This window comes from Pantherophis guttatus, chromosome 1 (assembly GCF_059756535.1).
Source record: "Pantherophis guttatus breed Tessera chromosome 1, ASM5975653v1, whole genome shotgun sequence".
In the NCBI taxonomy this organism is placed as follows: domain Eukaryota; kingdom Metazoa; phylum Chordata; class Lepidosauria; order Squamata; family Colubridae; genus Pantherophis; species Pantherophis guttatus.
In genome coordinates this window covers 112,824,491-112,849,823 of record NC_142063.1, presented here as the reverse complement: position 1 = coordinate 112,849,823, position 25,333 = coordinate 112,824,491, and the positions used below count along the sequence as shown (strand labels likewise).

General features: G+C 39.9%; 2 protein-coding genes and 1 long non-coding RNA gene across 10 annotated transcripts; 2 read left to right on the top strand and 1 right to left on the bottom strand.

Annotated features, from left to right (window-relative positions):
* Positions 1-6: 6 nt before the first annotated feature.
* CPSF7 (cleavage and polyadenylation specific factor 7) lies at positions 7-21,853 on the bottom strand. Of its 6 annotated transcripts, none has more exons than XM_034420203.3 (10): positions 21,609-21,853; positions 21,044-21,150; positions 9,641-9,859; positions 7,170-7,273; positions 6,042-6,187; positions 5,023-5,428; positions 4,595-4,713; positions 4,338-4,512; positions 3,960-4,133; positions 7-2,114 (listed from the first exon to the last, which is right to left on the bottom strand). In XM_034420203.3, exons 2-9 carry the CDS (start codon positions 21,095-21,097, stop codon positions 3,965-3,967), a joined length of 1,392 nt encoding a protein of 463 aa, XP_034276094.1. In that variant the 5' UTR covers positions 21,098-21,150; positions 21,609-21,853; the 3' UTR covers positions 7-2,114; positions 3,960-3,964. The 6 variants fall into 6 exon arrangements, with proteins under 6 accessions (XP_034276094.1, XP_034276091.2, XP_034276093.2 ...); XM_034420200.3 differs by having other exon boundaries at positions 21,563-21,806; XM_034420202.3 differs by having other exon boundaries at positions 4,595-4,710; positions 21,563-21,806.
* On the top strand, positions 4,688-7,047 carry LOC148116516 (uncharacterized). Of its 2 annotated transcripts, none has more exons than XR_015731637.1 (3): positions 4,688-4,794; positions 6,118-6,237; positions 6,658-7,047. It is a non-coding gene; the product is annotated as an uncharacterized LOC148116516 (long non-coding RNA). The 2 variants fall into 2 exon arrangements; XR_015731638.1 differs by having other exon boundaries at positions 6,118-6,242.
* Positions 21,800-25,298, top strand: SDHAF2 (succinate dehydrogenase complex assembly factor 2). 2 transcript variants are annotated; one of them, XM_034420207.3, is made up of 4 exons: positions 21,800-21,941; positions 22,040-22,245; positions 23,964-24,073; positions 24,988-25,298. In XM_034420207.3, the coding sequence occupies exons 1-4, from the start codon at positions 21,921-21,923 to the stop codon at positions 25,116-25,118; spliced, it is 468 nt and encodes a 155-aa protein (XP_034276098.1). In that variant the 5' UTR covers positions 21,800-21,920; the 3' UTR covers positions 25,119-25,298. The 2 variants fall into 2 exon arrangements, with proteins under 2 accessions (XP_034276098.1, XP_034276097.1); XM_034420206.3 differs by having other exon boundaries at positions 22,040-22,290.
* The last annotated feature ends 35 nt before the right edge of the window (positions 25,299-25,333 follow it).

The following is a 25,333-nucleotide window of genomic DNA, read 5'->3' as shown; positions in this document are numbered from 1 at the left end:
TAGAAGTTTTATCTTTTAAAAAGGCATTTTAATTTTTGTACACAAAGTGGTTTTTGAACTAATTTAGCATTACATAAAGCCATGGTTGTACAAGGGTTAGCACCCAGCTAGAACATGGCACCTGCCTTATTTATACATCTTCACTGACGTATCTAAGTCACATTTAGCCCAATCCCTCCCCTTACAATCTTTTTTTTTAATGGAGATTTCTAAAAAACAACTCACCCTCCCTTTTAAAACTTACAAAAGGAAAAGAAACAATACAATGCAGTATAAAAGATTGACAATATCATCAAGTTTATTACACAATTTCCAACCTATCAGAAAAAGACAAACAAATCAAATCACGAAGAACAGGAGTGGGAGAGTAGAAGGGAACTGAAGTTATGTTTTCTGTTGTCTGTTTTTCTTCTTCTTTTTCTTCCATTATTTCAAAACAAAATAAAAATGTCCCATTAGGTAAAAAGCAACTTTTCCAATCCATATTGTATACTTTACAGTTTAAGCGCTCTCCGCTGGCTTACATTAACTTTTTGTTTTCTCTTTTAAAAAACATTGATCTTAGACCCTCTTGGATCAACAGCACAAAAGGAGGCATCATATCCCTTGGTGATACAGTCATCCTCTTTAATCTATCCAATTGTTCTCTGAGAAAAAGACAGATCTTTCTATGAGGAGGGCTTCGCCATGCAGTTGGATAGTCACAATGTAATAGATGCTTGGTCTTACTAAAGAAATCCAGGGTATGTAACTTGATTTTGTGTAACTGGGGTGCCAGGATGGAGCACTGAAAACTAAAATGCACACCTCAAAAAGTTCCATCACGAAGATGACACTTGAATCAAGATTTCTGCAGCCACTGTTTTTCCATAAGGATCCCCATGTAATGTGTTTCTGGTTTCAATTGGTTGCCAGCCAAAAGGCTCATTGGATCCAGGAATCCTCGTTCTAAGTTTACATAATAAAAATTTAACTTTGTCTTTTCCTAGGCTGGCATGCCAGAGACCACTAAGGTTTTATTATGTCATGAGTGATTCCCACCAAAGGGAAAATTCCAAATGAGAATGGGAGCAAGGGTAGTTTTGGACCTTAATTCAACACTTACATCACACAAAATTTAAAATGCTCAAGGTGTGCTCTAATCAATAATGTCCAGAAGCCTCAGCTTGACTTTGTCCCAATTCCATGTTTCTGTATCTAGTCACAACTCTTCCTCTACAACAAGGAAGGTGATATGCTGGGAAAGAATGGCCTTGAAAACAAATGTTTGTGTAAGAAATTACAATCAGAGCAGCTAATGCATGAAACAAAGCAAGGAATTTGTCAGAGAATCACCTGTGAATAGAGCTCTTGCAATAGTGAAAGGTAGATTTATTTTTTTAAGGGAGACTCAATTTTGTGGGCAAGCTTAACAGCACAGCCCCTCCTAAAAGAAGTTAGGTTAAACTGGTATGACAACTTTCAGGAATTAAGAAGAGGCATGACTGGAAGCAGCAAGTAGCCTGTTCTCATCCCAGAAAAGGAAAACAAAACTTTTCTAAGCTGTGTACAAAGCTGTTAGAGTGCAAGACTGAAGCTGCTTTGGAAAAAGGATCAAAAATTAAGGAGGACTCTATGCACTGATGCCTAAGAAGACAATGCAGTTTGAATTTTGAACATAAGCTCCAGTGAGGCTATGGTAATATACCTTGTGCTGTGCTGAAGCATGAGGTCTTCCTACAGGAGAGAAGTTGGATGTGTTCCTCCCCGGGTGTTTCTATAACGCCATGGAAAGGAAAGAGGTGACAGACCTCTGTGGAAAGCACCATTCTCTTTGGGTCCAAGAATCCATGGATTGAAATTGCCCCCTGGTCACAGTGGCTCAGACAACCCCTCCCAAACTCCAAGTCATTCAGTGTTCCTCCATCAAGCAACAGCAGCAGCAGCACACTTAGGAAGAACTCAAGTCTTAGTGCCATAGTGTGCCAAATGGAGTCCTACAGGCAAAGTCACTTCCAAGGGGTCTGGAAAGAGCAGAGGGCAGCGGGAAGGAGTGGGTGGAGAATCCCCCATCCTTTAGTCTTGATTAAGGACAGGATATAAGTCCATAAAAACACTGTATGCTTCTAGCATCCCTGCAAAAAGAAAAAAAAAGAAACATAAAATATTAGTCAATTTTAAAGGCATTTTTGAGAGCATAGTTTAGAAAAGTGCAATTCCAAGAGTGAATTCCTATATACAAAGGGAATTGAAAATTGTGGGTTGTTTTAGACCATAGTTGACCTGGACTAGGATTTGAAGCCAGATTTATTCTGCCACTGAATTATATAGACCAGGGGTGTCAAACTCGCATCGTCACGTGATGTATCAGGACTTTTTTTTCCTTCGCTAAACTGGGCAGGGGTGTGGCCAGCATGTGACGCCTCCGGCCCGTTTGACACCCTTGATATAGACTAAGCATAATCCAACTACTTTCTTCCCATCACAGAATGGTACCTACCAAAAGAAGACCACCACTTCAGGTCTTATGCAACTATTCAGAAACAGGTAGAAATCAAGTTTGTAGTTTAGTTTTTCTTTTTGAAGTGTCCAATTCCCTTTAACCCAGAGCAGATTACAGTAGAATAAACAGTTAAATTTGAGATTTATTTATTTTTTTTAGAAAAAAATATTTTACTGATATTTCCCCTTCTGAAATAAGATATGAATTTAGGCATATACTTCACCCAGGAAAGAACAAAGCAGATTCTGCACAAATGTACTTCAGGATTTCCTTCTTGTTTAAGTAGTTAAATTAGAAGCTCTGGTCTGATTATCTACAGCAGTGCTGGATAATCCTTTTGGGCCCAGGGGCCACAGTTCGCTTTCCTGCCTTGCCTTGGGGTCACAGGGGGCATGGCCAGCAATGTGGTCATTTTCCCTGAAAAAAAAACAAAACAGGAAAAACCAGCCTAATTTTGGAGAAGGTGCTATTATTTTTAAGTGATGCTATGGTTCCTTACATCCCTGCAAGCTCAAGGTGGGAATTCTCAAATTATGGGTTGTGACTCCCCTGGGGGAATTAACAAGCATAATGAGGAGGATCCTGCTTGCTCCCACTCTATTTGGAAGTGGGCAACTCTGCTGAATTACTGATCCTGCACTATACCATTGAAAGGGTTAGACTCTCCTTCAATCCCCTAAGAGGTGAACTATCAGACCAGGAAAACTTCACCATGAAGCTTTTTCAGCCAACGCTCAGAGATACGACTCTGGAGCTGTCTGAAAACGCCTCATGCCAAAACCCTGCCTCAGCACAGAGGTTTTTCAGCCAGCCTCCAGAGGCAAGAGGAAGTCCTGTCAGCAGGTGACAGCAGCTTGCGACCCTCCCTGCCAGCTTCCCCATAAACCTGCTGGGGAAGCCGGCAAGGAAAACTGCAAATGGTGATCACCTGATTGTGACACACTTGTAGATGGATTGCCAAGCACCCAGATCACAATCATGTGGCTGCAGGACTGCTGCAACACTCGTAACTTTGGGGACCAATCATACTCCCTTTGTTCAGCACTGTGATAACTCTGGATGGTTGCCGAACAAATGGTCATAAGTAGAGGGCTATCTGTTCTTGAAGCTGCTTCATATAAAGAGGAATTGACAATAACAGGAAGAACAGTACTGACAAAGTTATCGATTTTCTAATCCTTCAAGACACCCAAACGTCTGAAACAACTGAACTTTACAAAGCACTGAAAATTAAATGCCCATGAATAAAGAAAAGAAAAAAAAAAAAAAAAGAAAAAAAACTCCAGGATTCAAGTCTTAATTTAAATAGCTTTTCCTGCCTAATGCCTATCACTGATTCTGATGACAACAATATGGACTATGATACCCAATTAGAGGGAAGAGACAGATTGCTTTCCTTTTTTTTAAGGGAGGAAGACATAATAAAAACAGACAGGCATATTAACACTCCTTTGCCCCATCTAAAAAGTGTTCTCACTTCTCTCAATGATGCCGATCTCTTTCTCTGTCCCTGTCTCTGTGTCTCTCGTGCTCCCGGCTTCTTTCTTGGAAATAGTCCTCATGTCGATCTTCATTATGAACCACCTCTCGGTGCCTCCTACTGCTCTCACGTGACCGACTTGGCGACCTATCACGTGACCGATGTCTTTTTCTGGAAAATAAAAAGAAATATCAAGTGTGATTAATAGGTTAAACTTGCTGTCAGTTTGGTTTTTTTTTTTTTTATTTTTATTTACAAAAGGACACATTGCTTATATGGATGTACAAATCCCAAACAAAGAAAAATAGGACTGAGTCATGAATATAATAAATCCAGCCAGATAAAACACAAATAGGTTTGCTTGTTATAACTCACCTTGAGGAACTGCTGCTGCTGCCAGTGCCCATGCTGTAAGACTTGGCTTCAATGCCATGAAGGCAATCCTTAAGTGAAGAGATAAGGACTCGACACCGCTCATCATTTGCTACACGGGACTGTTTAATTACAGCAATGGCTGTAAGCAGGGTCTCAATAGCATCACTGTAATCCCCTGAAGCATAACAATATAAACAAGATGTTAAGACTGAGGCCTGAGCTAGGAAAGAAAGACAGCATTAAGCAACTGCACTTACCTGCACTGGCCCCAGATACAGCCTTAGATATGGCACTGCTGGAAATTGCTCGGTTCCTGTTCATGATATCATCAAATTCTGCTTCGCCAACAGGTGGAGGTAATGGGCCCAACTCCCTGCTGCAATACAGAAGAATGCACCCATCACTCAGCAGAACTACTTTGCCTACCATGCATAAGAGCCTCCCACCAAAAAAGGAAGTGTGTTGCTGAATATGTATCTCTCTCTTATTTTCCACCATAGTAGATATTATAGTAATTGCAAGACTCTTAAGGGATGAAATCTTTCCCTGTGTTTGGAGGCATTTTCTGGTATTTCTGTATTGCCCAACTAAAACACATTTTTATCTTAACAAATAATTTACAAAGTCCCTTTTTGAATTACACCTAGACACCCTTCTTTGTGCTTAAGACTGGACTCGTTCTCACCTGCTGTGATTATATGGTGCAGAAGCCTTGCTGTAGGCATCTGGTGGAGGCCCCATGGCTGCATTTGGGGGTGGGAAGAAAGCTGGATTGAGGTGCAGGGCAGGTGGCACTGACCCTGGAGGTGGCACAGATAAGTGGGGGGGAAGTCGGGGTGGGGGAGGCATGAGATGCTGGTAATGGATACCGGGAGGGGGAGGGGGAACTCCAAAACTTGAAGAAAGTGGTGGAGGGGGTGGTATGGGTGGAGGGGGCAGCCCCATCAGAGGAAGCGCAGAGGGAGGACGGTTGAAGAAAGGTAAAACGGGAGGTTTCTCAATGCGTGGTGGTGGGATAGCATTTTCTGTTGGAGTTGCTCGGCCATCAAGAGAGTCTAAGGAATCCCTTGAGTGAGCCATTGGAGGCACCCCTGTTAAGATATCACAAATGAGGAAAAGTATTAAGCACATGAGTAATACAGGATTTTCGTTTCATACAGCATAAATTTCCAATAAATACTTTTTGTCACATCACTATGACAAAATAAAATAAAAGAAATAAAATCCAATTTTGTTCTAATTTCTGATCGCTTATATTATAAGAAGGATAGATTCTGCTGTTATGCTCACACAGGGCTTAAACTTTGTAGAGAGATCCAGGCATCTGATTCAATGGAAACAGGCATTTTAAATTATTCCAATACTGAAACCTGACCATTGTCTAGGACAAATCACAAAAAGCCACAAAATATAAAAACAGTATATCTATTTATGGATATGGAGCATTCCAGATGACAACAATTTTCAGAGTTAAGCCCATGCAATTTGGAGGGTGGTAAGCAAGAGATTTTGATGAACTTTAATCATATTTAAATGTAACAAAGTCACCTCCCTTCCCTAAAAAGTATTCCTATTTCTGCAAACGCAAATTAATTTGCTTCTAGTCTACAGAGCTCTGCTCAAGATTTTCAAATAAACTAACCAATGCCGCCTCCTCTGCATTGCTACCTATTCAGCTAGCATAATATATCCAGCTAAACTTACGTTTTCGGGCTTGTGCCTCAAACTGTGCAAGGTTTTGCCGGGTAGCCAACTTGACTTCTATTTTATCTCCATTTAGAATCATCCCTGGTAGCAGCTCTAGAAGTTTGTGGACTGAGTTCTCAGAAGCAACAACCACTTCTGCGTATCTGTTCAAAGAGCCACAAAAAAATCATCAGAAGACTATTAGGAAACTCTTGTAAGGTGTACCATCTAAACAAGGGGAAGGGAAGGGAAGAATCAGCCATTCTTGTACAATTGTAAATTCCCAGCTTCCCTCATATTTAATTATAATGGATGGGGGAAGGGGGGGAGCAGCTTCCATCCAAGGGTTTTGCCTCATCATCCCTGCAGAATTCCACCTAACAGTAGCTTCATTTCTTTCCATTGCCCACATCATTTTTTTTAGTGCCAGAAGAGTTAAATATTTTAGATTAAATAACTTGACGCAATTTGTCTAGTTTTCTGATTCTTTTTTTCACTTGGGCTTTCTTTCTCTTAGCTAATTTCAGACATGCATCTCCCCTTTCTATTCCTTTTCAGTCTGAGCTTCCTTTCACACTCCTGATCTCAGAGGTTTGCTTTTCCTGCAAATGAATTCTTTCTTCTTTTCCTTCAGGAATCCTACGCACAGCTGGAGGGTGAAGGTTGAAGGCAAAGACAGGTTTCTTAGAGGCGATACACATAACACATGTAATAGGAGAACAATTCATTAATTTAAAATGCTCTATGTTTGAAGCACTGTTTCTATCCATTTCAAGTCTGAAATATTTTGCATATCCCTGAAGCCAAATTTATAAGCAGTCAAGCAAAACCAATTTTCAAATTAAGTTAATCAGTTCTTATTTCATTCTTTCCTTTATAACTGTCTTATCTTTGGTCTGAAGTGTGACCCAAGAATAGCATTCAAAACAAATGTAAATTTTACCAAAGTAAATTTTTTGTCAGGCAGGCATATTGCAAAATATTCAGTTTGTTCAAAAATAAAGCCAAATTCAAATAGTCAGAATGTTGTGTGCATATATTCATATATATGATGGATCATAAAGTACTCCATATTACTCTGTAGTATCTTCCTTAATGATTACCCTTCATATTTCAATCATTAACAGAGAAGCCTGCATTGCTCACCCTTTAGATTGGCCATTGGCTCTGTTCTCAGCAAATTTCAGCTCCACAACATCATAAACACCTATAGAACGGATTATTCTGGTCAATTGCTGGTCAGTTGTCCACTGTATATGAAGAGACATAAAATCACAGTATTTTATCTTAAACTTTTGTAAGATTTCTATTTGTTAATTAGTAAAACAATGCAATATTGCAATGTTCTTTTGTTGAACTCTTTAGGCTAGACTATTTCCTCTTTTTTGGGGGGGGAGTACAAAATGAAGCAGGGCATAGGCTGGTAGAATTTTGTCAACAGAATACAATGGTCATAGCAAACACTTTTCTAACAACCCAAGACTCTACACATGGACATCACCAGACAGTCAACACAGAAATCGGATTGACCATGTGCTCTGCAGCCAAAGATGGAGAAGCTCTATACAGTCAGTAAAAACAAGACCAGGATCTGACCGTGGCTCAGCTCATGAGCTTCTTGTTGCAAAATTTAGGCTTAAATTGAAGAAAGTAGGAAAAAACACTAGGCCACTCAGTATGAATTAAATCATATCCCTGATGAATATATAGTAGAGGTGACAAATAGATTTAAGGAATTAGATCTGATAGACAGAGTGCCTGAAGAACCATGGACGGAGATTTGCAACAATGTACAAGAGGTAGCAACTAAAACCATCCCAAAGAAAAAGAAATGCAAGAAAGCAAAATGTCTGTCTGAGGAAGCTTTACAAATAGCTGAGGAAAGAAGGGAAGCGAAAGGCAAGGGAGAAAGAGAAAGATACATCCAGTTGAATGCAGCATTCCAGAGAATAGCTAGAAGAGAAAATAATGCCTTCTTAAATGAACAGTGCAAAGAAACAGAAGAAAGTAATAGAATAGGGAGGACCAGAGATCTCTTCAAGAAAATTGGAGATTTGAAGGGAACGTTTCATGCAAAGATGGGCATGATAAAGGACCAAAATGGCAGGGACCTAACAGAGGCAGAAGAGATTAAGAAGAGGTGGCAAAATTACACAGAAGAACTATACAAGAATGACCTTAATGTCCCTGATAACCACGATGGGGTGGTTACTGACCTCGAGTTAGACATCCTAGAATATGAAGTCAAATGGGCCTTAGGAAGTCTGAACAACAACAAAGCTAGTGGAGGTGACAATTAAGATTGCCGGGAGAAATATCAACAAGCTGAGATATGCAAATGATACCACTCTAATGGCAGAATGTGAAGAGGAACTAAAGAGCCTCTTGATGCAGGTGAAGGCAGAGAGTGCAAAAGATGGCTTGAAACTCAACATTAAGAAAACTAAGATTATGGCATCTGGCCCTCTCAATTCCTGGCAAATAAATGGGGAAGAAATGCAGGTAGTGACAGATTTTATTTTCCTGGGCTCCAAGATCACCACAGATGGCGACTTCAGCCAAGAAATTAAAAGACGCTTGCTCCTGGGGAGGAAAGCTATGGCAAATCTAGACAGCATACTAAAAAGCAGAGACATCACCCTGCCAAAGCGCGTATAGTCAAGGCTATGGTTTTCCCAGTTGCAATGTATGGCTGTGAAAGCTGGACCGTAAGGAAGGCTAAGCCCCAAAGAATTGAGGCCTTTGAACTATGGTGCTGGAGAAGACCCTTGAGGCACCATCTATGGTGCCTTGGAGTCCCTTGGACTGCAAGGCAATCGAACCAGTCAGTCCTAGAGATCAACCCTGACTGCTCTTTAGAAGGCCAGATCCTGAAGATGAAACTCAAATACTTTGGCCACCTAATGAGAAGGAAGGACTCACTGGAGAAGAACCTAATGCTGGGAAAGATTGAGAGCAAAAGACGAAGGGGATGACAGAGAATGAGGTGGCTGGATGGAGTCACTGAAGCAGTCGGCGTGGGCTTAAATGGACTCTGGGGGATGGTAGAGGAAAGGAAGGCCTGGAGGAACGTTGTCCATGGGGTCGCGATTGGTCAGACTAACAACAACAATTTCCTCTTACTATAGTATATATATTTACTTCAACAGACGGATTTTTCTCCTTTTTTGGGGGGGAGGGATGGGGAGGACACAGCATATCTGAGTTGCAAAAGTCAACTCTTCCGCTGCTATCTAATAATCATCCAGATTTCTGTATCTTCAAAATAATAATCTTGGTTTAAAAGGCAAAACCTCTAAACCAGCTACATTAATTTTTCATCAAATCTTTGTCCACATGGATGCGAACAGAAATAATAACTATTTTTCTTCTCAGGTATACACCAACAGTGTACCTCTATATATTGTTAAAAAGAACCACCTGTACCAGAAGAAAATTATGTTTTGTAGCATAGAGCAAATGCTTCAATTAATTAGTGCCTCTATGGCTGTTATAGTTTATACCAAATCAAAGTGAACATATGACAAAAGCACATAATGCACCTTTTCTTTGAAATTATGAGTATTTTGTAAAAAGTCAACTTCTATTTATTTCCTCTTCTAATTTAGAATACTTACCCAAGAAAAGCTGCCCACATAAACAGCAGCCCTTTTATTACGCAGTCCACTGTATGTATACAAAATAGCAGGCGATTTGCTGTTTGACTTAGGAGATTGTTCTTGGCGGCTTTCAATTGGTGGCTCAGAGCTGCTAGTGCAACTTTCAGAAGGTTGTGAGCTGGCAGCTAGCACATCATCATATAGATCCATCTGGTCAGTATTACTAAATTCAGAGTCCTAGAAACAGGAAGATACCACTTAGCATTTTCAGGGCTAGAGCTTTTAAAACTTTTACTATATTTGTAAAATACACTTATATAATCTCCTGAAGGGCTATACAGCTTACAATAAAACTGGCTTCAACGATCTTTCTTCCGAATAAACTAAGGAAAAAGTCCAGTGGGATGGATTTATTTACTAATGCACCTAAGTCCCCAGTGTCCCTTTTCAAAGGTAACGAATACTTAGTTGACTGTTGTTACTGTTATAAAGATTTCGGCTTTGTTTCCATGCTCTCCTGTACTATATTTATAAATGTGAAATCAACAGCCTTATTTTTTCTTATTCCTCTGCCAAAAAACAGATAACTCAATCAGGCTCTTTATAAATATTTCCCTGCTGCCTAATCAATGATGGTAATAACTGGATTTAGCAAGAGATTGCAACTAAACAAGAGATGGAAATTTATTTCATAAAAAAATATGGCATTATCTGCCTTGATTCCATTGACAAATTCCTTAAAATGGAATTTGAAACTCAGCAAATTTTACATTAGATGAAAAGTTCTATTTGCTGCTATACTGAGAAACCAAGATCACATCTTGGTTTGTTTGGAAGAACAAATCAAGTATTGATTGGACTAGAATTTAGCTTAAATTCCCTCAAAACATAAGATTTAAAAAATGTCACACTGAATTTAATGAGACCTAATTCATCTGGATCCAACTCACTGCTCATAACACACACACACATGCATGGGCACATACACATATCTTTAAACAGTATATATACTGTTAAAATTATACATTTGCTGATATGGATGTTAAACTTAAGGGAAGAGTCAGGTCTTCAGAGTCTTTTGCAAAGCTAGTGCATTTAGAGCTATAGGAATCTGGGGTGGGAGGGTGGCAGGAAACATAAACAGAGAAGGCACACTTCCTAGACCCCACCAGGCAATGCTCTTTCACTAAAAGAACCTGAGGTACTATGCTGGATCTAGTGGAATGGGCAAAACCACTGGCGATGTCCCAGATTAACCTAACTTCATGCAATGTAGGGATTTAAGAGTAACAACCAATACTTTGAATTGCACTTGGATGCCTAGTGCAGATTATGTTGCATTAGTGTGATGCAGGTCCCCATCACACTGCATGTGCCACTGCACTGGGAATCAGCTGGTTTTCAGCATGCCCTTTTAAGGGAACTCCATATAGGATGCATTGCTATAATCCAGTTGGGAAGTGATTAGTGTGTGAGTAACTGTGAGTGGTGCCTCCAGACAACATGCAACTGACATACAAGATGTATTTCTGCAAATATCCTCCTGGCCATGGCTGCTATCTCAAGCAGGAGCAATGAGTCCAGGAGGATCTCCAGATTCTGCACTAACTCTGAGTGGCATCCCATCTGGAATTAAGAACTGAAAATTGCTAGATTCTATTCAAGTCTTGTCAGGTTTGAGGCATGCTTGTTCTTACTCATTCTGATCCTCACAACCTCATTGGGAAAACAATTCAACAACATCATTTTGATGACTTGGGGCAGTGATATATAACTACCATGGCATACTTATTATACTCAATCCTATACCAGGGGTCAGCAATCTTAAACACTTAAACAGCCATTTGGACCAGTTTCCCACAGAAAACAAAACACCAGGAGCCACAAAACTTTTTGACATCTAAAATGAAGATAACACTGCATGTATCATTTTTTAACTTTATGCTCTGTATAAAAAAACTATAGTGTGTTACAAATCAATGACCTGCTACAGAGAAAACACATTTTTATTTCTGCATGCAACAAAAACATTTTGAACTCCCCCCAAAAAAAAGATGGGTCGAAAAGCTCAATAAATCACGTGCTGGGTGTCGCACATTGTCGGTTGTGACGTATATTTTGAGCAACAGGGAGACGTGGCAGAGGGATGAAAGAGCCACATGTGGCTCCAGAGCCACAGGTTGCAGACCCCTGTCCTATACTAATAGGATTGCAAGCAGATATGTAACAACAATACTCTGTTAATATCATACTGAAATGACACGCAAAATCCATCTATTTGTGATTAGTGACATCACTGCCAATTTATATTCACATATCTATGACTGAACATGGGCAAGATTACATAATGGGGATGATCTTGTGGCAATAAAGATAACAAAATGTCAGTATTTCTTTGCTCTTATTGCTTCCATGAAAGGTTGTCCAGCAGCCCTTCTGAGGGTGGTATGATCACTGCTAGGGAGTGGCATGCTATTAGGTCATCTGCAGGGCTGCTGTGAGGAATATCTGACTATTTGCCAAATAATGAATATCAGATCCAGACTGAATGAATTCCAACTGGGCATATCTGGCCAAGTGCCAGGGGCAAAGTCTTGAGCTATGATCTAGGACAGTGGTTCTCAACCTTCCTAATGCTGCGACCCTTTAATACAGTTCCTCACATTGTGGTGACCCCCAACCATAAAATTATTCCTAAAACCATTGAAAATATGTGTTTTCCGATGGTCTTAGGCGACCCCTGTGAAAGGGTCGTTTGACCTCCAGGTTGAGAACCACTGATCTAGGATGTATCTGAGTTGGGGTTTTGAGGTTCTGTGTAGTTCCTTCAGCAACTTGTTTTCTGGAGTTAGGTCCATTCAGTGATGCTAATCTCCTTGAGGGAGGTGATGGTGGGTCTCCTTCTCATCGTTGAAACCAACTGTTTTAGACAACTATCATATCCTATCTCCAACCTTGTTAAGATGGTTGTCCTGCAATTACAAAAGACTTTGAGGGAAATGGATTATCTAAACACATTTTAGTCATGTTTTAGGCCAGGATTCAGTATTGAGATAGTTTTGGTCATACTTGATGATGACCTGATGTGGAGGTAGGATGGGAGAGTGCATCCATCTTCTGTTTTTTGATTTTTTGATACGGTCAACTACAGTGGTCCTCTGGATCAACTCCAAGAGCTAGGAATTAGGGGCGCTATATTATAGTGATCCTTCAAAATCCTTCAGTTCCAGTTGATGTTGACATGGAAAAGTTGTTCCCTAGGAAACCCCCCTCCCTAGGAAACCATTGCGAGGTGCAACAGGGCCCTACCCTCTTTCTCCTCTTGTTCAACATGTACAGGACCCGATATCATCAGCTAGTCATAATCCATTGTATCTTTCAACATCAAGCCAGCCAAGTAAGGATGTTCAAATACCTGAAGGCAGGCTTAGATGGGGAGGAACCAACTCTTGACTCTCTCTCACCATGATTAAGAAGTCATTATGGTTACCTGGACACCTAATTTTGAGGATTTTGCACTTTCCCATTCAAGAGCAGGGCACAACCCATGAGTTTTCTTAGACTTAGCTCCTACTCAGAGGTGGAAGTTATGGCCAAGGAGACCTTTGCACAACTCCATCTGGTGCACTTACAGTATGTCCTTTTCTGACTTTTGACACTCGACCCGTCGCCTTGTTATCTCACAGCTTGACCGCTGTAATGCTCTGGTCTCCATGGGGCTGCCATTAGAGATTGCTTAGAAGCCTCAACTTGTCCAGAATACAGTGGCATGTTCAATGATGGGCTTCATAATGTACACATATTGCCAGTGTTTTCAGGTACAATTCATGGTGCTGGTTATCACCCATAAAGCCTACACAGCATTTAGGTCATTATTCAAGGAACAGCCTATTCATGTTTTTTGCCTGGCTGAGTGTATGCACTCCAAGTCCCCTTGACTAAACAATGTCATATTCTGGGACCCAGGAATTGTTCCTTCTCGGTATCAGCTCCTACCCTTTGGCATGAAAGTTGTTCAGAGATTTGGATGATTCCCCCTGTTACTGTATTTCAAAAGGACTGGAAATGCTAGCTGTTCTCCTTAGCTTTGGGGTAGGCAGTTGCCTATATTAATGTATTATATGGATTACCAGTTTGTAACTATTTTGTAAATCCTTTTAGGGATTGTTGTATCTTTAGTTACTTGTTTTTATATTCTTTATTTTTGAGCAACCCAGAGTTGGTTGGAATTTGGTAGCATTAAAACTGAACAAATTTTGAACTAATAAATTACACACACATTAGAGAGAAATAATGTAATATAAATCCTCTAAAATGGTATTAAGTTTTCAGAATATATTAAAAATTAACATTTAAAAATACATCTCAATAAAGTGTGGTTGCATATTGATTATTCTATGTTTCATTCACTTACCAGACCTCCATAATCTAGTTAAAAATCCATCAATAAATCTTATTTTGTTAACAATAACCCTAATTTGCATTATTAGCTGTGGTAGGATTTTAATTTTGAATAAGTTGGGATTGAACTAAGTATTACTAAAAATGCCATATTATTGTATCAGTTTTCATGGTGCTAGCATTATATTCCATGCATAGAATAGGGCCATGTTATTTGCAGCTCTTCCTCTTCCTCGTCTATGGTAGTAGTTTAGATGACGGATCTGCATCCAGGTTCCCTCCCTTAAATATTGCCACCTGATGGAACCTCTGATGTGACCCTTTCTGATGGCTGTCCCAACCCTTTACAATACATCCGAGGAATTCCCTTTTACTCTTTTGGAGGGTGGGATGACCTGGGTCTTCTCCCAAGCATTGGACCAGGATTGGGATTGAGTTGGAAGACTGTCTAGTGATTGGGGTGGAGGTGGAGGGGGGGAAGGGTACCTGTTTTTCTTTTTATTCTTATGGACTGTTGTAAGTAACAAATAAATATGTAACACTTCAGTTATATACATCCAGATGCATCCGTCATGTTATTCCCTTTTTTACTATAAGGAACATTATTCACAAAAAAAATAAAAATAAAATAGATGGTCTTCGCTTAGCATCCCTAATTTCCATTGCTAAGCAAAGTGAAACATCACATGACCAGTCTGATTAGCAATGGCAGTTCTGGTAGTCCTGGTTGCAGTCATTAGACAAGAACCGTGCCAATGATACATAGGGGCTTCACCTTTCTGCCCTCATCTCCGCTTCAATGCCCACCAGCCGCCTATCATCACTGTCTGTTCTTTTGGTCAACTTGCACTCCATAACCTGGATCCAATTCTTCCTCAACTGGTGATAAAGCGGAGTCCAGTGCAGCAGACGCGGTGGAGTGCAGGGCAGGTAAGAGTAGACTTGGGAGGGAGATAGGCGGATGGGGGAAGCTGGAGCACACGCTAGTTGTAAATGTGGGTGGGCTGCCAAGCACCCAAATTTTGATTGTGTTGTGGGGGTGCTGCAATGTCTCTAACTTAAAGGACTGGTTGTTACTAACATTTGTTCAGTGCTATCATCGCTGGGGTGGTTGTTAAGTGAGGGCTATCTGTAAGTAGTAGTAAACCAAAGAAATTAAATGAGGCAGGGTGGGGGTGGGAGAAATGCCATTAAACCTAGTAACACCAACACTGTCTTGTCTTCCTCTCCATGCTTTTTTCTTAAATTTGCAACTGAGTCCTGCTTTATCATACTGAAATTGTTTCATGCACTAATCAGTTCTTTAAACTTCTCATCTATCAGCATTCAATAAGCTCAATTCAAATATGCCTTTCTCAATCTTCACTTTCGTCTTCCATTTGCTCTTCCTTCATACATTTGCTGTGATTGTATCCTTATTCATCTTCACTGTATGAACAAATCAAATATTACCTTAAAGATAATTCATTTTTTATTGAATATTTAGATTTTCAAGACATTTCAAGATTTGCTTTTTAGCACTTAGTGGCTACTAGGCAGCCTTAACAGTTGCTTTATCTTTTCAGGCTCATGACATTTTTTTATCATACTCCCAATATCACTTGTTACTCATCATAGCCTTTTCAAGGTAGCTGTGTATTATTTTACTCACAGTCACAAATCCAGGATTCATGCAGCTGCTACTTGCCTGCTTAATGACTCTGTATTTTGCCATATATTTAATGGAATGTAAAAAGTAAAGCCATTAGGTACAATTGATGAACCAAAAGCCATGATTCTATATAATCTTTTAGCAAAAACATGAGCTCTTTGTGGCACAATATCAAATATAAATATACAGTATTTTCAATTTTGAACTTGTATGTTTTTATAGTTTTATAAAGTTTATTTATTCATTCATTCATTTTCTATAGCCACCCATCACAATCAATGACTCTGGATGACTTACAATTCCAAAAGTATAAAACAATAAAATATTTCAAAAACAATAAAAACATCCAAAATAAATATACAGCTGAGATTCTTGGCAAATTAACAGTAAAGGCAAGAAATGAGGGCCCTTAATACTTTCTATTCTGTGCCCAGACTTGGGAACCCAACCAGATTTTGAAACTCCACTAGGGTTGGGGCCATTCTAATCCCCAAGGTGAGAATATTCTACAGAGTAGGGGCTACTGAGAAAGGCTTGTCTTCTAGTCTGTGCTTATCGACACTCCCTGGCAGATGGGGTCTGCAACATGCCTGATCTGCTAGATTGAATTGGACAGATAGAGACTCTTGGAAAAAGGCGCAGTCCCAAGCTATATACTGGTAGGTCTTTAAAGGTGACAACCAGCACCTTGAATTGCATCTGGAAACCCACCAGTAACTAATGCAGCTCATGCATGAGTGCTGCATATTTGGTATCATTTACCACATGCATTCTGTATCAGTTATAGCTCTGTATCTTTTTCCCTTTCAAAAACTAAATAGGTAGGAATGGATTCAGAGTATTGCTTCCACAAATGGACAAGCTCCTTTTATTTGTGGAAAGGAAAGCAGAGTTCCACTGGATAAAAGGATGAGAAAATGTCTTACTCTTCAAGAAAGTATTTGGGGGAAAATAGTGAAAACTGCCTTTTCTCTTTTCTGTGTGACTATTTTATGCTTCTGCTGATAGGAAATCTGAATCCAAGCCATGGCATGTGTTCCCTTACATTTACAATGAAAAGGGGGTGTTAGCATTCTCAGAATATATTTTTCCTTGAACTTCCGAACTTCTGTTCTTTGAATATTTTGAAGAAACAATTTGCTGAAATGCAGACATCTGACTTAATTGCAAAACATATTTAGAAAGTTTAGTGAATTATCTTTACAAGACCCAAGTTCTTTAAATTTACTTGTAACTCATGGTCGAAGTCACTTGTTGTAACTCATCAGAAAATGTACTCTGTCTCTTAAAACAGTAGCTTTGCATCTATATGCATTGCAAAACTGAATGCTGTTTAGGAAAAAAGAAACTGAAACAAGAAAATTATGGACACTGATATCCTATTCACTTTGGAAGAACTACATCTTTACATAAAAAGCATAACATAATCTACCAAAAACTATTCAGAACCATTAGTTACTTTCTCAGTTAAAAATACACACTGGTAATATTAAAGGGCAGTACTAGCATATACAAATTACTTAAGGGATAATTGGGAACCAAGTATTGCAGCAAATTAGAATGCAACAATAATGTATGCATGTTATCTGACAGCATCCACTGTATTTCTAGAACTCACCACAAAAGTGCATCTAAAACAATCCAGGGATCACCTGAAACACGTGTGTGTGTGTGTGTGTGTGTGTGTGTGTGTGTGTGTGTCTGAGAGAGAGAGAGGGGGGGGAGGGGGAGAGAGAGAGAGAGAGAAGGAGGAGGAGAGAGAGACCCTCAACTTGAAACATTAAGATGTTCTAAAGGAGACTGCTTAGACCCTGGAAATGATTCTGCCACTAGATTATTACAAAAATGCATGGAATCTTTACTCTAATCATTCAATATTAGATCGTACCTCTGTAATAGCAATATTACAACTAAAGCATATGGAAATTGGGGGATTCAAATTGAAGAGAAAAAAACCAGGACTCACAAAACAACATATGCAAAACTATATTACAAGCACACAGAACAAATAATTGCCATAGTAATCATTTGGAAGCCTGTAGTGAATACTTCAGAGTTCATAGAAGCATGTAAGTTCTCATTTGCCCATTTACAGAAAGAGCAGTATTGTAATGCTTCAATTTCCAGATTTTCACAGCTTCCCATTCCTTTGCTCGGAGACAACTAAGTTTTCTGCTTATGGGGACCTAGTGCTAAAAGTCAAAGCTCCTTTAAGTCAGGTTCACAGGTAATGACAAGTTCACGTCATTCTTGAAAACAGTCCACAATACTGTCTTTTCCTAATGGCGATATGGAAATGGCTCACCATTCCTTTTTTCCAGAGTACTTTTTTCAATGTTCCACTCTATACTGTCACCCAAATTAAATTCTGATGGTTTCTTATCTAAATATTAATCTGAGCTGACCTTGTTTAATTTTGTTATAATTAGCCAATATTTGTTGGACACTGCCACTTGCTGTAGACAGTTCACTCTTAGTTTATAGGCCAAAATCTGTTCAAGAATCATAGTAGTAAATGATTTACCACAAAAGCAACCAAAATCCTTTGAGGATTTATCTGTATGCCTGTTTATGTACACAAATACAAACACACAAGTTCCTATGATGTGTATATCAAGTAACGCAAATTATAGACAAATGCAAATTGATATACCCACTACTTTTTAAATCAGTCCTATAGAGGAACCCAAAGCAAGACGCACATATGGAAATATATACTGTAGCTTCAAAATGCTGCCTTTCTCCCTCAAAAAAATTGAACTAAGACAAATACATAATTACACTTTAGCAATGAAATGGATGGACGTATTATAAGTAAAATAATATATATAATGCAGGACTCCAAAAATCACAGAACACTTTTGAAGCAATACTTATTTTGTTTGTTTTTCTCTCCAACTTCACCAGGATTTAGAGAAAGAAACATACAAGTAATTCTATATCAGGGAATATATCCAATTAAAACCTGTCCAGAACAGAAGACTTCCATAAATAAATTGATTGTAAAGAACAAATAATTGTCAATTCAGAATACTATGGTAATATGAAAGACGTAATGGACAATAATCATTGATGTAATCCTCTCAGGCACGTATTTTACTTAATAGAGACGTAAAAGTATAAAGAATTAACATATGCATAGGCCAAAGAATGACATGCATTGTTTCCTGACTGTTGTAATCCAACTTTAAAAACAAACGCAAGAAACAAACATCTATGTCATTCTTTTATTATATCTTAATATCACTTCTTGGATCTTTGGAACACCAAATAATAATTAGCACAGCAGATTTTGTAGCATGCCACAAACACTTCTTATAGTACAAACCGCCCAGCCTGCTGGAATAATTACTGAAGTATTCTCCTTTGTCCTAATTGCAAATATGAGATGACTAAAAATATTGCCAGAATGAAAGTGTAAACAATTCTAACTTGAGACTACAACATGGACATCGTTTTAGGCACTTTTGTGACCCTAGAAAGGAAGCTTCAAACTGATGTCTAGATAGCAAATTTTAATTATTCAAAAAGGTTGATGACTGTATCTCAGATACAGATATCCAGAAGCTATCCATCGGGATATTTTGTGGGTTGCTGCTAAGTAAAGTGCAAGACTACCTGGGAGATATAAAGTTGCTTTGCCCTAGGATACAAATCAGAGGCACATTACTTAATAGTGGTAATTGACTTACATCATCTCAACTCAAATACCAAGCAAACATCTCTGAATCCTGTTACAAGAAGCTATTTGAAAGTATGAACCCAGAACCTTACACACACTTTTAACATTTCTAAGAACTTTGCTTAAACTATTAACCTATTCCTTCTAATGCTATCTATAGTAACAGGCATTCTCCAGTTTTAAACACAAGTTTAAGTAATTCTACCAGGAGATATAAGCAATAGAATCTGGCATCTTCTGCTTGTATATCACGAGACATATGATCTCAGATGATCTGAGGTGCTTCCAAAACTAAATGAGTGTTTGTTAGTACTAAGCAATTTTTAATGAAAGATTGGTTCCAAATCTTCTGCCTGCCAAGTTATTATTCCTCTGCTGACTTCCCAATGTTTTATTTAAAATAATGTATAGCTATGTTTGCAACACACTTGCACAGAGATTCAAACTAAACAGGGAATGACAAAGTCTGATCTTTCCTCTTCCAAAGTTTAAAGCAATATACTTCTATCAAATCTAGTAACTCAGATTATAAAGTGTCTCCTGCCTTTTAATTTATTCTTCCTTTATATTTCATATACGCAAATTACCATCTTGTAAAAGTATCAAAAGTTAATTATACTCATTGTGCTATCATCCTATCCCTAAAAATACAGTCTAGTAAATGGTAACTAATATTTGTAAAAATAGCGCTGTAGCATATTAACTGTGTTTTCCTTTTGCTGATGATAAGAGGAGTATGGATTTAATTGCATGGTTGATGGTTTGTCAGTGTTTTATTTAGCTTTATTTTGTTGCTATATCAATATGGCATCAATAGTGAGATAGAGTACAGTCCTCAAGTTACAACCATTCATTTAGCAACTGAGAAAGTTGCACGCACAACTACTGAAGGCAAGCTATTTACTGATTGTTTCTGTCAGGAAATTTCCCATTATTTCTAGGTTGGTTCTCTCCTGGATTAGTTTCCATCCATTGCTTCTTGTCCTGCCTTCACATCTTTGGAGAATAGGTTGATCTCCTCTTCTTTGTGGCAACCCCTTAAATATTGGAACATTGCTATTATGCCACCCTTAATTCTTCTTTTCATTAAACTAGAGATACCCAATTCCTGCAACCCTTCTTCATATGCAACATCCAAGTCTAAAACAAAACAAATATCCAACTGCATTTAATAGATGGAATCCCACAAAAAAGGAAAAGCACACTCAAATACAAACTAAGCTCATTGCAATATTTTTGTGTGTAAATTTGTCACTACAGATAACACATTGTTTTGTTTTCGTTTCCCACTAAAAAGTTTAACATGCACAAATCGGCCTTCCCCATGAAAAATGATGAAGGGTTTCTTCCAAACTGCACTTTTCATTTATACTGATGATTAGTACTTCAAATAAAGGAATACTATTTCTTCTTCCTCGCAGATTAAAAAAAAAAAACATTTTTGAAACCAACTGGGTGAAAAGTTTATTCCTACTCGAATTGCAAATGAAATTTAACAACCGTTACCTGGCAATTCAATCCTCTTCAGAGTTAAAATCTCTTTGGGGAAAAAAATCAGCTGGGTTAAATCAGCGCGCCGTTGCCCCCAAGTACGTAACAAGGTGAAGCTTCAGTAAGACCTGACCTCTTTTTGTGCCCTTTTGCCCTCTTTTCCCTTCTCTCCCAATGAGGCCGCATCAACACTTACCTGGTTAAACTCCTCGTCGGCGTAGATATCAATGAGGTCTACTCCTTCCGACATAGTTTCAGGAGCGCCACGGAGAGAATCGGGGGGAAGGGGGGGGAAGAGCGGCACTGCGGGTCAAAGTAAAGAACCGGGTTAACGCGGACCACACGGATAACCTTTCTGGCGCGGCTACGAACCGGGCTTGGCCCTCCTCCTCCTCCTCCTCCGCCGGCAGCAAGGCGGGCCTAGCACCGCGAAACAACCCCGCCCCCCTTCGCTCCGCGCGCATCTGAGGGCCCCGCAAGAGGAGGAGGAGGAGGAGGGGTCGCGGAGCGAAAAGGTGGGAAACGGAGAACACCCCCCCCCCCCACGTCGGCGCCATAACTGCGGCCGCTCGCTCGCGGCAGCCATCGCCTCCCGCTTTCCCGCGCTGGTGAGAAGAGACCCCGCCATTCCTCCTCCCCGCCCCCCGGAAGGGTCACCACCACACCGCCGGCGAAAAACCTCATCTCTCCCCAATGTTAGGCGTCCCCGTTATACCGCGTAAAGGCCCACAATCCCAAGCAGGCCCAAAACGCGCGCGAACCTCTCTCTCTCTTTCACTCCACCACAGTAAGGGCCTCCTCCGCCCCGCCCCTTCCGGCTTGTCGAATCCCGCCTGTTCCGGTTTTCTAATGCATCTACGCGCAAGAAAGTAACGAAGACCAAAACTTCCTATTTGGTTCCCTTTCCCGGCGGCGTTCGACGGGTGGCCGTTTTCGAACGGGACCGAATTAAGACGCATGCGCGAACGAGCTCTCTATGGCTAGCTGAAGAAAGAAAGCGCATCCTGGTTCGCGTCACCTTGTACGTCTATGGTCGAGAGCGAACGATAGAGTAGCTCGGGGAGAAAGGCAGGATGGCGGCTCTAATGGTTCGGGTGAGTGTGGGAGGCGGACCGGGAGGACCGGGGAAGGGTCGTTATTTCTGAAGGACGGTCGCTCGTATCTCTCTCTCTCTTTCTCTCTTTCCTCGCAGCGCTTCTTGCTGCTGCCCGGCTGTCTCTCCCGCTCGCCCAAGTGTGGCTACCGCGGGGATTCTCCGTCTGATTCTGGGAAGGACCTGCTGGAGATCCCGCTCCCTCCCTGGCAGGCTCGGCCACACGAGCCCCTGGCGAGCAAGCGCGCCAGACTCTTATACGAGAGCCGCAAGAGAGGCATGTTGGAGAACTGCCTGCTGCTCAGGTGGGCGGAGCGGTTTTGCTTCTCTCCTTCCCAGCCGGCGTACAGGTAGTCCTCGACTTACGACAACTCCTTTGGTGACCGCTCAAGACGGCACGGAAAAAAGTGGCTGATGACCGTTTTTCACACTTGCGACCTTTGCGGCGGGCCCCATGGTCACGTGATCGAAATTCAGATGCTTGGCAAGTGGTTCATCCCTTATGACGGTTGCTGTGTCCCAAGGTCATGGGATTCCCCTTTTGGCAAGCAACATCATTGGGGAAGCCAAATTCACTTAGCAGTCGTTGGACTAACTTAACAATTGCAGTGATTCACTTAATAACTGGCAGGAAAGGTCGTAAAACGGGGCACAGTTTGCTTAACAAATGTCTTACTTAACAACAGATATTTTGGGCTCAATTGTGGCCATAAGTTGAGGATTACCTGTACTTAGAATCGCTAGTCCAGGGTTCCCCAATTTTAATTTTTACTACTGTATTATTTAGCTGAGACCCTTTTGGGACAGGCTAAATGCTAATTTTACAATAACTATGTTTGAATATTGTGCTAATCACCACTCTTCATAACTTTTACTGGGACTCCTGCCCTGAGATATTCAGCAGAGTATGGAACAGCACTTAACAAATCGAAAAGTGATAGCAGGGTCAGATGTGGTTAATATTTGGATGGAAGACCACCAGGAAACTAAGCCAGAATAAATCAGAACTGTAAAACAGAATAATTCTGCAATGCCACAATTGCATATACATATTGCTTCTATACGAGCATAGATTAGCAATCAAGTTCAACTTGAGAAGTTTTTTCTTATTTTATTTCCTGCTAAGCAAGCTAAAGTTTTTCTTACCAAGTTTTCTTTCATCAAGTTTACTGTGTGAACTCCCTATTCAGTGACAGCTAACCTTTTCTGGACCGAGTGCCCAAAGTGTGTGCAAATACACACACGCATTCAACACCCCAAAATGGAATGTGCATGTGATCCCCGCGCATGCGCCCTGCCTGCACGCACGCCCCCACGCATGCCCCCCATGCAAGTGTGCACAGCCTACCACAGCCCCCCTGCGCATGTGCACACATCCCCCGCATGCGCCCCATCCCCTGCGCATGCGCGGCAGAGACCCAACAACCAGCTGGCTGATGGGAGGCATGCGCACATGCGCAGCAGAGCTGAACTTGGGCAATGGCTTGCGTGCCCACAGAGGGGGTGCTGCGTGCCACCTGTGGCACGCGTGCCATAAGTTCGCCATCAAGGCCCTAAGTCCTACCCCTGGAGGACTAATTTGTCCTGTAAAGCAATCTAAATTAGTAGCCATTAGTATTTTCCCTGTAAAATTTTGGGATTAAATATGTGCTGTCTGACATAATCTGTTCTTTTGTCTCCTCAAAATCAACACAGAAGCATGCATTGTGCACAAAGACTTCCTTAGTACAGATGTTTTTGTTGTGATTATAGATGCCTCTACAAATATTACTTGGGCATCTTCAGATGAGGTAGATTTGGTCTCTGCCTCTTCGAATGATAATGGACAGATAGAGTTAATTAGAATCTAAGAGAGATAAGAGAGGATTATCTATCCTATAAATATATAGGAAAATTCAGGTTGTTTTCCTGTTGGTATGTTTGAGATGTGTTTTTGATTCTTTTTTCATTTTGTGTATACTGACTTCGTATGAGCTTAGCACTGTTTTGGCATTTTACAGTACTCTTTAATTGTTTTTAATAGTTTATTTGCCAAAGAGAATCTGAATCAAATGAATGAACAACAACTGGACCTTTATGACCGCCTAATAAATGAGCCAAGCAATGATTGGGACATATACTCCTGGGCAACAGGTAATGTAGAACAGTGTGTTTTGGAGCCAGCAGACTACAGCTCTCAACGTATTTCTAATCTCACAATAGTGAGTAAAGCAGTATAGGTAATATTTGAGCCTCTGTTTCTTATCTTTATTCTATATTTCAGGGATCTTAAAGACAGACCTTAAAAAACTAAAAGATATGCATGGGCATTGAAATTTTATGGGAATTTGAAATACAATGTTACCTTGGAGCAGAATAGATACAGCAAAATGGTTAAGAACACCATTTGCTATTTTGACAAGTAAGAGACTATACAATCCTGTGCATATCTATTAAAAAGTACAGTTGTGGAAATAGTTTGTGAGTCCATTAAACTCTCCATATTATTTACAATTCTATTGTGATATACAATATTAACTGCAGGATTATAGATAGAACTGAAAAGTTCACAGATGTTTATCTTTGTAAGGTGCACTGGGTTTATTTAGAGCTTTTTCCAGGTTAAGAGGTCTAGTACTGTAACTAAAAGATTGGATCCTTATTTATGCTTAAAATATCTATCTGCTAAAATAAATACAATTTGGGAGGAGCACAGTTAATTTGCTCTACTAAATTTAGTAGTGGTATTCCTAGCATAACTAAATCAGAATCCAGTTTTATATATGTTAAGTAACCAATATTTTATTCAGTGAGACTTAGTTTCCAAAAGACATATACAGGATTGAACTGCATGATTATTATAAGATTTGCAGTGAAGGTATCCTGAATATATCTTCCCAGAAGATGAAAGTAATATTCTTCAGAAAGCCTTAAAAATGGTAATTATTAGCTGATGTTTCATTTTTTATATTTAGCAAACTAATGCAACTTGTTACCTAAAACTTAACTGAAGTTTGAAAAAAATTATTGGATCTGTGGAAAATCTCACTTTTTTTTTTCTTCTCAAGAAACAAAGCCTGCTCCAGAAATCTTTGAGAATGAAATCCTACAGATGCTTAGAGAGTTTACTAAAAACAAGCACAGAGAGAAGAGACTACGACAACCAGATCTGGAATATCTTGCTGAAGGCTCCCACTGATCTTGTGTGCATTTCCATAAATGCCCAGTTCGGAGAATCCTTTAAAATGTAGAATCATATTTGTGCTTCATGGGCTCCTCTTAAACTATGTTATGCCTAATCTGCGAATTCTCATATAAGTAGCTATTTTTTCTGTATTGTACTGCTCTGAAATAAAGCTGCTTTTTTTCCTCGACAGAAGGGCTGAAACGCAAATTAGGAAATAATGATGAGAT

Excerpts from the sequence above, each read along its gene's own strand:
- CPSF7 (XM_034420200.3), bottom strand. The coding sequence starts at position 21,806 with ATGCGTCTTAATTCGGTCCCGTTCGAAAACGGCCACCCGTCGAACGCC. Across the intron at positions 4,513-4,594 it reads TGTATCTGGGGCCAGTGCAG|GGGATTACAGTGATGCTATT; the intron begins GTAAGTGCAGTT and ends GTTATGCTTCAG. Across the intron at positions 4,134-4,337 it reads AGCAGCAGCAGTTCCTCAAG|AAAAAGACATCGGTCACGTG; the intron begins GTGAGTTATAAC and ends TTTATTTTCCAG.
- SDHAF2 (XM_034420206.3), top strand. The coding sequence starts at position 21,921 with ATGGCGGCTCTAATGGTTCGG. Across the intron at positions 21,942-22,039 it reads TGGCGGCTCTAATGGTTCGG|CGCTTCTTGCTGCTGCCCGG; the intron begins GTGAGTGTGGGA and ends CTTTCCTCGCAG. Across the intron at positions 22,291-23,963 it reads CCTTCCCAGCCGGCGTACAG|TTTATTTGCCAAAGAGAATC; the intron begins GTAGTCCTCGAC and ends TGTTTTTAATAG.